This window comes from Caretta caretta, chromosome 1 (assembly GCF_965140235.1).
Source record: "Caretta caretta isolate rCarCar2 chromosome 1, rCarCar1.hap1, whole genome shotgun sequence".
Lineage (NCBI taxonomy): Eukaryota > Metazoa > Chordata > Testudines > Cheloniidae > Caretta > Caretta caretta.
Window position 1 is genome coordinate 207,254,095 of NC_134206.1, and position 15,003 is coordinate 207,269,097.

The 15,003-nt window shown below is 42.5% G+C and overlaps 2 protein-coding genes across 3 annotated transcripts in view; one reads left to right on the forward strand and one right to left on the reverse strand.

Moving 5' to 3' along the window:
• RABL3 (RAB, member of RAS oncogene family like 3) overlaps window positions 1-4,404 on the reverse strand; it is a 29,237-nt gene extending 24,833 nt beyond the window's left edge. The window contains exons 1-2 of one of the 2 annotated variants that reach the window (XM_048819107.2): window positions 4,289-4,404; window positions 959-1,050 (exon numbers count right to left, since the gene is read on the reverse strand). In XM_048819107.2, coding sequence (XP_048675064.1) covers window positions 959-1,050; window positions 4,289-4,334 — 138 coding nt within the window. In that variant the 5' untranslated portion in view covers window positions 4,335-4,404. Of the gene's footprint in view, window positions 1-958; window positions 1,051-2,231; window positions 2,299-4,288 lie in introns of those variants that run through there. The other variant, XM_048819099.2, reaches the window with a different exon arrangement.
• A 222-nt stretch (window positions 4,405-4,626) lies between these two features.
• The window catches only part of GTF2E1 (general transcription factor IIE subunit 1), a 93,882-nt gene continuing 83,505 nt past the window's right edge, over window positions 4,627-15,003 (forward strand). Inside the window, exon 1 of the mRNA XM_048819085.2 lies at window positions 4,627-4,777. The gene's annotated coding sequence lies outside the window, so the exon portion shown is untranslated. The remainder of the gene's footprint in view (window positions 4,778-15,003) is intronic.

The following is a 15,003-nucleotide window of genomic DNA, read 5'->3' on the forward strand; positions in this document are numbered from 1 at the left end:
GACATTAAGACAGTATCATCGCTAGCCTCAGGAAAAGCATGACACCTTGGAAAAAATGAAATATACAATAGACGTGGAAGGGGATGTTTCTCTCCATGTCATGCAGATGGTTGCTCATCACTGAAAACTTCCTCATAAATTTCTAGATTACCCAAGCTATTAGCGTCTGCTCTCAGCGCCTGTTAAAAAAAGGCAGCATTTCAGACATCCTGCTCATTAATGACATGAGCAAAACATTCTTACATAATATAAACAAATGAAATTCAATCTTTTTCTTTTATATGTTTGGAAGGCAGCATGAGTGTGGAATTAAGCTATATGTGGCAATTGATTTCCAGGGAATTTTGAAGAGTTTAGTTTAATTTATTCACCTACTGATACGGAGTTCACCACTCAATGAACAGTAGTAACAATACAGTTATATCCACTATAATATGATGTTTCTATAATGGACACATATCTAGGATTCTTTAGAGGGTACCATTGTAAAGCCCAATTTTTGCAAGCAAAAATGCTCAATGTATAATGAGAATATCTTACCTTCCTTTACCACCTTTTATCCCAAAGGATCCCAAAGTGTTAAACAATTTACATACATCATCACTGAAATGCAGCTACCTAGGAGGTGGAGGGCAGCTGTCAGTTCATTATAGGTAAGTGAGAGAAGAGGAAATTTTAACCAAAGACACCAGGTAAACCCCTTCCACTAAGAAAATGCCATGATATCCTTTAATGTCGATACAAAATAGACAAGACTTAAGCATAAGTATTTAAGATATCATTTGAAAGACCCACTTACAGTAAACTTAATTTAGAGGCCTTGGAAGTATCCTGCTGAGATCTGAACCTGTGACTCTAGAGAGAACTGCCCACAGTGTCAGAGGTTAGATGGTTCATTTCTTCTAATTTTTGAAGCACAGACACACTATGCACTACAAGTTTAGAAAGTTTCACCTACTCGGACATCCACTGAGCAGCCCACAGTCCAAGATGGGTTTCCCAACACCTGGTTTTGGCACAACAAATGAACAAGTGAAGACTTCCCAACACCTGAAAAAACAAACATAAATTGAAGCTGCATAGTTGACAATGCATGATCTTTACATTTACCAGTGATACCAAAATAGGAGTATAGTTAAGACTCAAGAGTGAGGATAGCGTAATCTTAGATCAATTGAACAGGCTGGAATAATCTTGGCAAATCTGGCAAAAAGGCTCCGCAGTGGAATTCTAAATATAACACATCTTAGTATAAAATGATGCACTTGGGTAGAAATAGTATTGATGCTAAGTATAGATTAAACGGCAATGAACTAATTACTATAACAAAGGGTAGTGACCTAGATGTATTGTTAGACATCTATGTCTATGTGTGCAGCAGCAGTAAAGAAAATATTGGTGATAGGAACACGATGGGTATCTCTACATTGGAGTGGAAGGTGAAATTTCCAGCTCAGGCAGATGTACATGTGCTAGCTGACTGAGCTAGTGTGCTTAAAAATAGTAGTATAACTGTGGTTGCACGGGCTGTGGGAACCACTAGTTGCCTCAAGCACAATCCCGTCTGAAGCTCTAGATATTTAACCAGGGTGGCTAGCCCATCCTGCTGCCTGTACAGCCTCAGGCTACACTATTTTTAGCACACCTACCTGAACTGGAAATCACATCTCCAGCTCCACTGTAGACATACCCTATAAATACTGAGGTTTGTAAAATGAAGGATAATAGTATACAGGCTTTTGTCAAGAGGAATACATAAGTCTGAAAACAGTGTGCTATTGCTTATATAGAAATGGGTAAGTCACATTTGAACCATAGTATCTACTGCACCCTATTTGAAAAAAATCTAACTGAATTGGAGAGAATGCAGCGTTAGGCAACTACAATAGTAAAGGATTAGTGGGTGTTAAATAGCAGTGAGAGTGATAACACTGGGGGAGGACAATGAAGAAGGGACATGATTAATATATTTAAACTAAGTTATTCTAAAATTAAGCTTACTTTTAAGAATTTACACCATGCTCATCATTCATGATATCTGGTAACTTAACATAGGTCATAGCTTAACAATCTACTTGAAATTTCTGGACAGACCAGAACAAGACAAAAGAGAATTTTATAAAGGAATAGTGAAGAGTTGGAATGGATTTTCAGTCAAAAATTGCAAAAATATGTTTAAGCAAAAACTGGATGACTATGGAACATATAAAATTAAAAGCATAATTAGTTACTTTTATACTTGATAGTGGCTGTTGTACATCCCCATCCTCTGGTTGTTCCCATGGTTTTTGTTGGTTTGTTTGAGTTTCTTTTGCTTGGAAAGGTTTGTTCTCCTCTGACTCAAAGAATTATATATTTTTTTAATTTTTTTTTTTTTTGGGGGGGAGAGTGTGTCATTAAACCATTCCAGATATTCTAATGGCCTTCATCTGGTCTTATATGACTACGTAACAATATATGTAGTGGAACCTTTGGAAACTAGAATGATACGATTTTATTTCTTACAGTAATTCTCATTTGCTACCCAATCCCATTAGACCTGGCTTCTTACTGAAGACTTGACTTGTAAAAGCGCTTCCTACCATAAGAAGTTAAACCATAGTATCAGAACACACCTGATACAGCTAGCCAATTGCTGCACCCTTCCATAGGGAGATCATGAAACTAACAGCAAAAATAACGAGGCATCCTTGTGGCACCTTAGAGACTAACAAATTTATGTGGGCATAAGCTTTCGTAGGCTAGAACCCACTTCATCAGATGCATGGAGTGAAAAATACAGGAGTAGATATAAATACATGAAAAGATGTGAATTGCCTTACCAAGTGTGAGGTCAGTCTAATGAGACAATTCAACAGACAGCAGGATACCAAGGGAGGAAAAATAACTTTTGAAGTGGTAATGAGAGTGGCCCATTTCAGACAGTTGACAAGAAGGTGTGAGTAACAGTAGAGGGAAATTACGATTGGGGAAATTAGGTTTAGGTTTTATAATGACCCTGGTCATTATTCAGGCCTAATCTGATGTCCACTTTGCAAATTAATTCCAGTTCTGCAATTTCACATTGGAGTCTGTTTTTGAAGTTCTTCTGTTGAAGAAGTACCACTTTTACGTCTGTTATTGAGTGACTAGGGAGACTGAAGTGTTCTCCGACTAGTTTTTGAATATTATGATTCCTGATGTCAGATTTGTATCCATTTATTCTTTTGCATTGAGACTGTCCGGTTTGACCAACGTACATGGCAGAAGGGTGTTGCTGGCACTTTCTTCAACAAAAAAACTTCAAAAACAGACTCCAACGTAAAACTGCAGAACTGGAATTAATTTGCAAACTGGACACCAGCAGATTAGGCCTGAATAAAGACCAGGAGTGGTTGGGTCATTATAAAACCTAAACCTAATTTCCCCAGCCCTAATTTCCCTCTACTGTTACTCACACCCTCTTATCAACTCTCTGAAATGGGCCACTCGCATTACCGCTTCAAAAGTTATTTTTTCTCCCTTGGTATCTTGCTGTCAATTGAATTGTCCCATTAGACTGACCTCACACTTGGTAAGGTAATTCACATCTTTTCATGTATTTATACCTACTCCCGTATTTTCCACTCCATGCATCTGATGAAGTGGGTTCTATCACAGGAAAGCTTATGCTCCAAATAAATCTGTTAGTCTCTAAAGTGCCACAATGACTCATCCTTGTTTTTGCTGATACAGACGAACACGGCTACCACTCTGAAACCTGAAACTAACAGGATTCTTCTGGCGATCATGAGCTCAGTCAAAGGACGCACTAAGAAAAAGCCAATCTGGAAACGCATGTACTTAGTGAAGGGTGGGAACAAGCGGCTGTTCTGAAGGTGAGGATGAGGACACAGCAGGGCAAACACGATAGGAAGGCCGAAGGAGTTTCGACTGTCCGGCCCAACTCTCACCCCTTTTTCACTTTTACAGGAAGTCTCCTTTGGGGCTGGAATTGCCCCCGTTTACCTTCAGGGCCCAAAGGGTCCGCGCGCCAGGGCTGTTGCCAAGACACGTGCGTCGGCCGCCGCGTCAGAGCCTGGTCACGTGGCAGGTCCCGACGCGGTTCGGCAGCGGCGACTCACACCACCCGCGGCGCGAGCCGGGTGCCGCTGGCCTGGCGTAGGGGGGAGGGCGGGGCCGAAGGGAACCGCTCCGGGGAGGAGCGGTCCCCGCTGCCCGCGTGGCGCTGGGACACTCGTTCACGCGACAGGCGGAACCGCCCCTGTGCGGGTGAGGGGGTGGGGAGGACCCTCACTCAGTCACTCACCTGAGTCCCCCAGCACCAGCACCTTCACCCTGTCTAACGCAGCCATTTTACCCTGCCTAGCAACACAGCCTCACACGGCACCGCCCCTTCCCGGCGCAGCCGATCATAACCCCCTCTTCTCGGACCATTCACTCAACCAATGGGCTGTCCTCTCTCTCCCGCGCACCACTATATTGCCGTATTCGCTTTTGATTGGCACATGTGGGTCGAGGCGCTCTTCCGAGAGCGATTGGTGCGCCGCCCTGTCAATCCCCTTCTCAGCCGAGGATTGGGCAGCGGCTCCCCGCTCTCCCTCCCGCTTGGTTGGAGCCGATCTCCTCGCGCCCTGGCGAGGGTGGGTCGCCTCGTGTGTCCGTCACAGGGGTGCGCCGCCGGGGCGGCCCGGCGGAGTGATACCATAGGTGTGCGCCGAGGGCTGTGTATGACGTGAGGTGACGGAGTTGCCGAAAGCGCCGCCTGGAGACGAAGCCAGCCCGGAGCGGCCGGCAGGTCAGTCCCGTGCCCCAGCGCGGGGGGCGGCTGCTGCTGCTGCTCCCCCCCGCGCGCTGCCCCCGGGCACGCGGGGCGGCTTGTGCTGAGATCTTGGGTTCCCCGCTCCCGGCGCCGTCGCCGACGGTTGGCTCCAGGCGGAGGCGCCCCCCCTCCTCCCTCCCCGGACGGCGCTGCCGGGGGAGCGGGGCCGCGTCGTTCTCTGGCTTTTAAAGCCGGACCGCGGCGCGCGCGGGGAAGGGGGTTAAACGGCGCCGGGGCATCCTCGGGCTGCCGCGGCCGCCCCGCGAGACGCGCCACGTGCTTTGTGCGGGGCTGGCCGGGCTCTCTGCGGGGAGCGGGCTTCGGCCCAGTGTCCTCGCAGACCCCCGGCAGACCCCACTCCCCCCTTTGGGCCCTATTGATGCCGTGCTCATCATCAGTCCTGCCCGCGTCTGCTGGCCGGTGAACTCTGCCTTGCATCCGGCTCCCCCAGCTCATGAATGTTTTGCGTGGGGGGACTGATCGCTTTCATACCCGATCCTTTCCTAGTCTCTGGTTACACCTTGTTGTTGTAGAGACGTTGCTGAGTCGTTCCAGACCCAAGATGTAGGCGTTTCGTTTTAAAAATACAAAAAAAATTGCATCACAGACATGGAAAAAGCAGCGGGATGGGAGGGAAGGCATAGTGGGGATAGAGAAATTATACAAGGGGATCTAGGCTGGGCGACTAGAATCATGAACTGAAAACTCGGAGATTCAGGTTAGGAAAAATTCAGCTAATATAGTTGGGGGAGGGGAATAATCAGAAACAATACACAATAGGAGGAAGGAATGCCATAAAAGACCACGAGGCAGTGATAGAAAGCAAGGGAGACATAAGTTTGCAGTATGATGTTGCTGCAAAAATGAACATCTTGGATTCCAAATGATAGGACTTACCCCTCTCTCTAGCTAGTTCTTGTGGTTGGTACAGTCTCCCTGATTGGAGTAATGGCATGAAATTAAGACTCATAGCACATCTTTTCAACCACCTTAATTTTATCTCCCTTCCTTGTATTTACACCCAATGTTCATAAGCTGTTATGCCTCCACTTAGTTGTTGCTTAGCTACACTATTAGAAGAGCCAGATCATTCCTCATACAATAAATAAGTTGGTTCCTTTAGCCTCTTGATCACTTTTGTTACTTTTCTCTGACCTCTCACCAGTTTGTCAATTTCTTTCTGGTAATGTGGTGCCTTATACCAAATAAAGCATTCTAGGTCCAGTTGTGTCTGAGGCATTAAAAAAGGCATTATCTCCCTGTTTGTCAGAAACTGTGCAAGGAGAACGTATTAAGCTCTTTGGACTGTGATAGTGAAATCATATGAGTTTTTAGAAAGGATTCTGAGATTTGTATGAGAAACATATTACTCAAATTGACCCACCAGATTGTTAACTTCATTGGAAGTAATTAATTTATTCCATTGTGGTCCCACGAGTTATACTTTTGGTGGAGGAGGATTAGAGTCTTCTGCTGGCATCTGCTACAGTAACAGTATAATTGTAGGTACTCATGGATTCCTATGCGATTATACAATCCTTAGGAACATATACATATCCGGTGTCAGACTACTGGTCTTAGTTTGGTAACCTGTCTTCAGTGGCTATCAATATCTGCTGCATGAGAAATAGACAGTCCCGGCCGGCCGTGAAAGCTGGTCAGTTGTACAGTGCTGCAGGGACTAGAACACAAGAATAAGAATGGGAAGACTTGAGTTCTGTTCCTTGTTTCTGTCACTGACTCAGTGTGGCCTTGAGCATCAATCTCTCTCTCTCTCTCTCTCTCTGCTTGTGTCCATATGTGCAAAATGGTGTAATGTTTCTCCATCGCTGAGGAGTGCTTTGAGATCTGTGGAATGAAAAGTGCTGCATATGTGCTAAGCATTACTGTTGCACAGGGTTGAGTTTGCATACACGTGAAAGAATTACACTCTGATCCTGCAGTGTTCAGTTTATACCCTGAAATGTGGGGACTTCATTACCTTTGTGTCATTTTACTGCCTCTGGTTCCAAATGTTAATTGCAAATTTAGTCAGGTGTTTCTTAATTCCAATCACCATATCGGACTCTAACCATCTTCAGCAAATCCCACAGGATCTTTATGTACTGCAGTGAAAATATTCCCTTTTATTTCTTCTAAAATCACATACCATTAACTTACGTGACCATTTGCTTTTATATTATGAGATGGCAGACTTAAAAGAAATTGATCTGTTTTCACTTTAATCTATTATTTTCCCCCCTCTAATTTCCACTTCTGCTGAGAGGAGTCCTCTAGTAAACATAAATATAAAAAAGTATGTCAGCTAATCTCTCATGGTGTCTATAGATGAGGAAAAGCAGGAGAAAGGAGGTGCAGTGATCACATTTTGAAGAGACTGAGCACAGGGTTTGCTGGAGCCTCCAGGAAGTCGGATTTGGAATGCTCCAGGAAGTATCAGAGAGAAGCTATGGTATTTAAAACTAGTCTGGTGTAGAGGCAGTTTTGTATGGTGGGAACAAGAAGAAGGATCTGTAGCTCATGGTGGAGAAAAGGATAGAACAGTGTAGAGATTAGGAAGGATGCTCATTTACCTGCTTCTGAAATAGGCAGCTGGTGGAGATTTGTGCTTGAGGGTAATATATTGAAGTTACATATCCTAATTAGACATTTCTATGAATGGTTTCAGAGGAACAGCCGTGTTAGTCTGTATTCGCAAAAAGAAAAGGAGTACTTGTGGCACCTTAGAGACTAACCAATTTATTTGAGCATGAGCTTTCGTGAGCTACAGCTCACTTCGGTGAGCTGTAGCTCACGAAAGCTCATGCTCAAATAAATTGGTTAGTCTCTAAGGTGCCACAAGTACTCCTTTTCTATTTCTATGAATGGAATTTTCCCCACTGCCGTTCTGTGGAATCAGCTTATTTTCCCTCTTTTCACTCCTCCTTGTGAAGGAGGATTGAAAAATGGTCACATCAGCTTCAGCTTTTCATCCACTGGAAGACTTCAAGCTAAACTTCACCAGGTTTGCTGAGGAAGAAGCCAGCAATCAAATCTGGGACTCTTACATGGCTGCACAAGTAGGATACTGGACAACCTGGATCATGGAGGGAGAGTGTGTATTGTTATCTATGTAATGCCATAACTTTGCATATCAGCTGTCAGAGACTTTTAAAAAGGCATGGTCCCTGGCCTCTGGATTTTTGATCTGTATTAAACGAATCTAAAATATGAATATAACAGATGCAGAAAGCAGGTTGTGAAAGATGGGGAGAGGATTAAAATAAACTGTGAGTCATATTGTGAGTCAGTCATAAGTTCTAATATTTATAAGCAGAGACTGAAGTCTAGTGGTTGGGGGGAAATGGAGTTGGGACTTTGGGTTCTCTGTTTTTTCGCAGTGACTCGCCTGTGACTGGACAAGTCATTTCATCTTTTTGCCTCAGTTTTCTCCTTCTGTTCTCTTCTACGTATGAGCAGCATGAGGCTTAATGAATGAGACCCCTAGCTGAAAGTCACTAAAGGAATCAGTTTTTTCATGGTCAGTGTGTATAAAAACATCTTCTGTATTTTCCACAGTATGCATCCGATGAAGTGAGCTGTAGCTCACGAAAGCTTATGCTCAAATAAATTGGTTAGTCTCTAAGGTGCCACAAGTACTCCTTTTCTTTTAAAGGAATCAGTATAACTCTAGTATTTTATCAACCTCAATGATGTAGACTAAAATAAATGAGAAGTTACAGGTGTAGTAACCAAATAAAAGTTGAAGATAAAAATGGCCACTTGACTTTTAAAATAAATATATTTCTGTTAAGGTCACTGATCTTGCTGACATTGTTGTCCCAAGTTTTTGGCTTCTAAATGCTGTTATCCTCACTTATGTCCTCCCATGTTAGTCAAGTAAAGTGGGAAGGAAGATGGATGAGGCATCACTGGCAGAAATTCTGTTTGGCAAAGAGTTCTTGAAATAATTGTTGTGGCTGAAATAAGGTGAAAAAAGGCTTCACTGTTTCCTGCATAGCTTTGGCAAAGTCCTGGGTGGTGGAACTGTTCCATCTGGTTTATATGCTGGCTGTTCTGGGCTCTTTGCACCCAATGACAGTTCTTTGCTGTAACTGTTAAAGGGCTAGCTGTCCCTCTTCCCTTCTGGTCTCTCCAAGTGCTAGACCTCATGTCTTCACTTCACTTGGGGGGGAATTCCACAATTCTCCCACTCTTAGATTAGGTCATGGACTGCAGCACCCTATATATCCACTAGGCCTACACAGTTGGTCCTGCTGGGTTAGGCATCTGTGGTTCTTCCCTTTTGGGCGTCTGTGACCAATGGTGTATATAGTGACCAGACAGTCTTTTTAAACAAAATTGTTTATTCTCACAATAAGAACAAAGCATTTAGAGCAAAGGGGGATTTTAAAACAGTCTACAAGCATGTCTATCATACCAAAGGCTTACCACCCCCTGATGATCACCTAGGCAAGCCTAACTTCATATACGCCAGTGGGTGTTTGTATCAGCCTGGTTTCCTGGAAGATCTCCCCAACGACTGCCTCCCTCTCTTTTGAGTCCCTTTTTAAACTTCTAGAGTGCTTTTGATCTTGTGTTTCCATGTCTCTTCCTGTCCAGCATTGTTTCTTAACCTGCTACGGGCTTACCAAGCAATGACTTATCTGGAGCCATTGTTTTTCCCATTATTAAATCAACAGATTCATACGTAAACATCCCCAATAATTAGGTTTGTATACAGTATTCATAAATTATTACAAAACAGTTCCATGTCCATTATGCTTGTTATGAAATTTCTTCAGATTTCTTTGCATGTATAATGAATTCAAGCTTAGCTTCTGCATGTGTACGCTTGAGAACTGGAAGTGGAGGCAGTGGTCTTGCTCACTTGAATTTTAACCTGTGATGGATGTTTGGGCTTTGGAGGTACTGGGGATGCATGTGCTACCAACTGTGAGTTGGATCCATGTCCTTTGAGTAAGCAACAGTCAGCAAGAAGTTGTTGGGGACCATTACTAGAACTGATAGTTATTTGTGGCAGGAGAGCAAGGTGCCAACTTCTCTTAAAGAAGAAATTCATTAGACCCTTCCTCAGTGAGTTCTCTTGATACTGATATGCTCTCTAACCATTGCTCTATCTCAAATCACATATATTTGAGGCAAGATTGAGAAGTCTGTGGCAAAATAACTCCAGCTGCATATAGATTTTTCATGTTCCTGCCTATAAGCAGTTTGGTTTTAGGGCTTAGTATAATATGCAAGTTGCATTGGTGGTGGTGGAAGATCAAGTGTCCATGATTATTTTTAGGTCTGTCATCTGCCTTCAGTATTGTCAACTAATTTGCATACTGTAGTAGGGGTTGAATAGGTCTCCCTTCGGTGATATTATTTCTTACTATCTGGGTCTTCTCTGAAAGAGATAGAGGACAATTGCCTGTCTACCACAAAGGTGCTGTTCTGCAGAAATTTATTTAGTCCTTAACATTTTATTGGGATGGGGGGTTAGTGAGGAAGAGTGTGGGCTGCAATGTATCCAGTAAGCTTACGTCTGAGCTTTATATTTCTGTCTCTTGAAAGTGACCACTGTTGCATTGAAAAAGTCTAAGACTATGTCTACACTACAAGCACTACAGTGGCACTTGCTACAGCAATGGAAGGGGTCCCTCCCTGCAAGGCGGTAGATGGCAGACAGAATAATACTTCTGTTGAACTAGCGATGTCTATACTTGGACGTAAGATGGCTTAACTACATCTCTCAGGGATATATATTTGGGGCATAGAGGACGGTTAACGGGTGAAGTTCAGCCTACACAAAAGTATATTTGCTAGATGAGGGGTAATAGTTAAAGGAAATAGTGGAAAATCTGCTGGCCCTTCTTGCTAAATTAAGTCCATCATTTTCAGTGTGTATAATCTAGGGACTCTTGTTGGATCCCTAGTTGCTACTGCATATTGAAGTACCAATGATTGCCACATGCATTTATCATCTGTACTTGCAAGAAAGCTGTGCCCTTTCCTTTAGGAAGGCTGTGTTTATTTGGACCTTTCTCAACTCTAAGTTTAAGCTACTGTATTTAAAATTTAAGCACTACATGAGGCTGTACCTTAAAAGCATTTTGAAACTGTACCTAGTACAGAATTCCGCAGCCCACTTATTGAACAGGGTCTGTGGAGAAAATGTCTTTCACCTATGCTCTGTGATAATCATAGGGCAGTGTTTCTCAAACTGGGGGCCCTAACCCAGAAAGGAGTAACAAGGCTATTATAGGTCGCGGTATTGCCACGCTTTCTTCTGCGCTTTCTTCAGAGCTGGGCATCTGGAAAGCGGTGGCTGCTGGCTGGATGCCTAGCTCTGAAGGCAGTACCACTGCCAGAAGTAGTGCAAAAGTAAGGATGGCATGGGGGGTTGTCATTTTTTGGGAGGGGTTGTCACACCCTTAAATATTTTCAAAGGTGGGCCCAGCAAAAAAACATTTGAGACTCCACCCCCTGCCCTGTCATAGGGTATGCACAGCAAGCAAGCACCCGTGGCTGGCCTGGGTTAGCTGATTCTGGCTGGGACTATAGGGCTATAAAACTTTTGGGGTGCCATAGCTGGGCAAGGGGGCTGGTTCAAGAGCCCAGGTTCCAGCTTGAGCCCAAACGTCTACAGCGCAGGTTTATAGCCTGGTAGCCCAAGCCCAGGCCTGCCATGGGTGTTTAATTGCTGTGTAGACATCGATAGAGTTGAAGGCCAGAAGAGACCACTGGATCAGCTTGTCTATCTTCCTGTATATTACAGGCCATCAGCACACTAAACACAACAATGGAAAAGACACCCAAGTAAATGAGCCCACAGGAGACTAGACTATTACGTGGTACGGGCAGAAAATAGGAGGGACCAAGGTGTACCTTGAGGTCCTCCAAGGACAGGGAAATGATTAAATGGGTTATACCCAGATAAACCTGGCAAGTGACCCACACTCACACTGCAGATATGTTGATTCAAAAAGGAGGGGGGCTGGTGGCAGGATACTTTAGGTGAGGGGTTCTTGTCCTTGGAACTCCGTTCCCTCCTTGTTCCACAGCAACCTGTATTTAGTGACTTTTGGACATGTCATTAGATACTTCCCCTCCCAGCTAGTCTTTTGCTGACGGAGGGGGGTGGGGGTGGTTATGAGAGCGGATATTTGAGGTCAGAATTTTTTTTGTGGGGAGGGAAGAATTGCTTCTTTTGAAACTATGGGTTTCGCCCTTCGCTCAGCTCTGACATGCTTTATTTAAAATAGGTCTTCATAGAAATGTTATAAGGTGCCTAGAGCCTGAAATAAGCACAATTAATGAATTTGAATAAATAAAGGCCTACAGCAGAGTCTGCCTTCACATGCACCCTTGATTTACAGTGACTTAAGGGAGAGCCTGGGCAGGGTGGATTGATTGACATCAAAGCAATTTAAATCACCAATTTTAATTATGATTTAAGCCAGCAAGCAGGAAACATTGATTTAAATAATAGTTTTAATTGTTTTGCATTTATGCTTTTTAGTTATTTTCCTAATGTTTCTCATTAGTTGGTAAGCCATTAAATGTTAATTTTTTGCAACTGAATATAGTCTTAACACTAAATTTTGGTGCTTCTTTTTGCTAACCAGGAGGATGCATTATAGGGATGTAAAAGGTTAACCGGTAAGCAATAGTCTTACCGGTTAACCTGTCTTAACCGTTAACCCTGCGCCAGCCCCAGTGGCCCCGGGCTGGCCAGAGCAGGCCTCAGGCAGATCAGCTCCAGTCCCAGCCACGCCAGCCGGCAGGATCGTCCCCAGGTGCTTAATTGTTTAAATAACATATTTTAATCATTTAAACGGTTAACTTTTTAAATGGTATTTACATCCCTAATGCATTATACCTTAGCACATTTATTTAAACAGTTATACAGTTTAACTTACATTTATTAAGATTCTTAAACTTTACATTCAAGTTTTGATGCATTTCTTGTTTACTAGATTGGTTGGGGTTTTTTTGGTGATTATTTTGTGTCAAGCTCTATTTGGATGGAAATTCAAATTCAGTCAAATGCACAAAAACATTATTTTATTTCTTTATTTAATAAAACTACCTTAAAAAGCTAGGCACGTAAGAAATTTATCAAACATGTTTTGCATTTAAAACTGACTTATTAAACAAAGGAAGCATTATATGTAGTTAGTGAGTTGAACTGATTGTTTCTGGTCACTGTTTCCTTCAGGATTTTAGAACTAATGGATCTTATCCTCTCACACTTTGTTTTTATTCTTAGATTGGAAAAGGAAAATAAGCTTTTCCACTTTTTCAATTCCTAATCGGTTTCTTAACTCGGAATGAACTAGTCATTGAACTGAACTGGTTGAATACACAGAAATGAAAAAAATATTCTCTCTGCACCTGCAGAAAAGGATACTGCTATCAAAAACTGGGCTAGCACTTCAACAAACTCTGGTGCTTAGCCAGTGACTTCCCACCAGTTCAGTGGTTTAGTTTTCTTTAAAATTTGGCAGCAAACGTACTGCTTAATATTATTTTTTATGTTTAATTTAAATGATTTTAATAGATTATAATGTTAGATGTTAAAGTAGGTTGTCAATTTCAAATTAACTTTAAATTGTTTTATTTTTAAAACATAAACGTGTATTAAATTTAAATTAAAAATCTGATTTTTAAATGTTATTTTAATCTATTTTTATCCATCCTGAACTTGGCAGGCTCATCCAAAAGTAGAGTTTAGTCCCATGCAACTGTAAATTTGTCTTGATAAATCATTCTTGTTTGACATGCAACTTTTTCCTACTTCTCTCACTCTAAAACAACCATGGCACAGCCCAGTTTTAGGGGTTGTTTAGCATTTTATTGTTACAAAATATTTTGCTTTGTCTACCTATGTAAAGAAATTTTACATTTTACATTTACATTTACATTTTACATTTTACAAAACCTGAATCCTTTTAAAATATGTCACTAACTCCTGGAGAAACTGAGACATTAATGGGAGTGACAGTGTCACTTTCACTAGACTATCATAGGTGGTCTGATGTCTCTTGCTTCCACTCTCATCCCTTAGTAAGGAAAGTGGGAAGTTGTCTGATACCTGTTTTTTTATCCTCATGTTCAAAGAAGTGTCCTCTAAGCATTGAAAGCCATGAATTACCCCTGCCCTAATGGAGCAAGTAGTTGATTATTCCAGCAGAAATCTACATTTACTATAATCTGTATCTGAGCAATGAAGTGCTTAAAATGCAGTAAATATTTCAGTTAATGTTTCAGCAATTGCCTGAACTCTACCTCCTGTGCTCCTGCCATACTCTATTAAGAGACCTAAACCACCTTTCTGGGCTACCTCTGTTGGGTCAAAACTCACGTCACCCCCTGCCTGGGCCCCTCACTATTAAGGGATCCTCTTGTAATCTGGGAATACTGTGAATAGGAGGCTAAATAGGGATTAAAGCAAGTATGGTCTATTTGGGCATGCGAACAGGGCTGTTTGAAAAGTGGAGTTGATCTTTATGGGTTAATGCCAGCTTTGTCTTTACACATTTGTCACTGGCAACTATTTCCCATGCCACATTCAGTCAAGTGCAAATTACTGTTAGGTTACCAAAGGGAGTTTCCAAGAGCCCAGTTATATTCCTCCTTCACCTTGTTCCCATTTTAATGAGTGAATGACTGGAAGAACTCATCACTAGGTGACTTGGAACACATGTTGTCATCTCCTTGGAAAGGGCAGAGACCTCATTTCTAGCATGGATAGGAAATGCCAGGTCACCGCTTTTGCCTTAGTGGCCTGACTTTGTATTGAAAGGTTGCTCGGACTCCCTGCTTTTTGGTATCTGTGGGAGGGGCTGAACTTTGTAGCTCTGTAGTTGGTATAAACCAAGCTATTTCACTGGCTCATTCAAGTGTTCACTCTCTTCAAAGACAATATTTCTCCCCCAAAGCAATAAATATGTTGCAAGGCATCTTCCCTTGCCTTAGTGACAATGTCATGCTGACATCTCTGCATCACGTGGCTGCAATTCTTGGAAAGTGTGAGAGTGCGTTAGGGGAACTCATATTGTCATCTGCTGAGCAGGTTTATTAAGATGGAAGAACTGTGTGGGAGAGGATGGCATGGAAGAAATCAGAGAAATTGGCACTTGAGTAGGTGGGGCTATCCACTGAAGTATAAAGAGTCAAGAGTTTGGATCAAGCACAAACTGATTTTCTAAAGA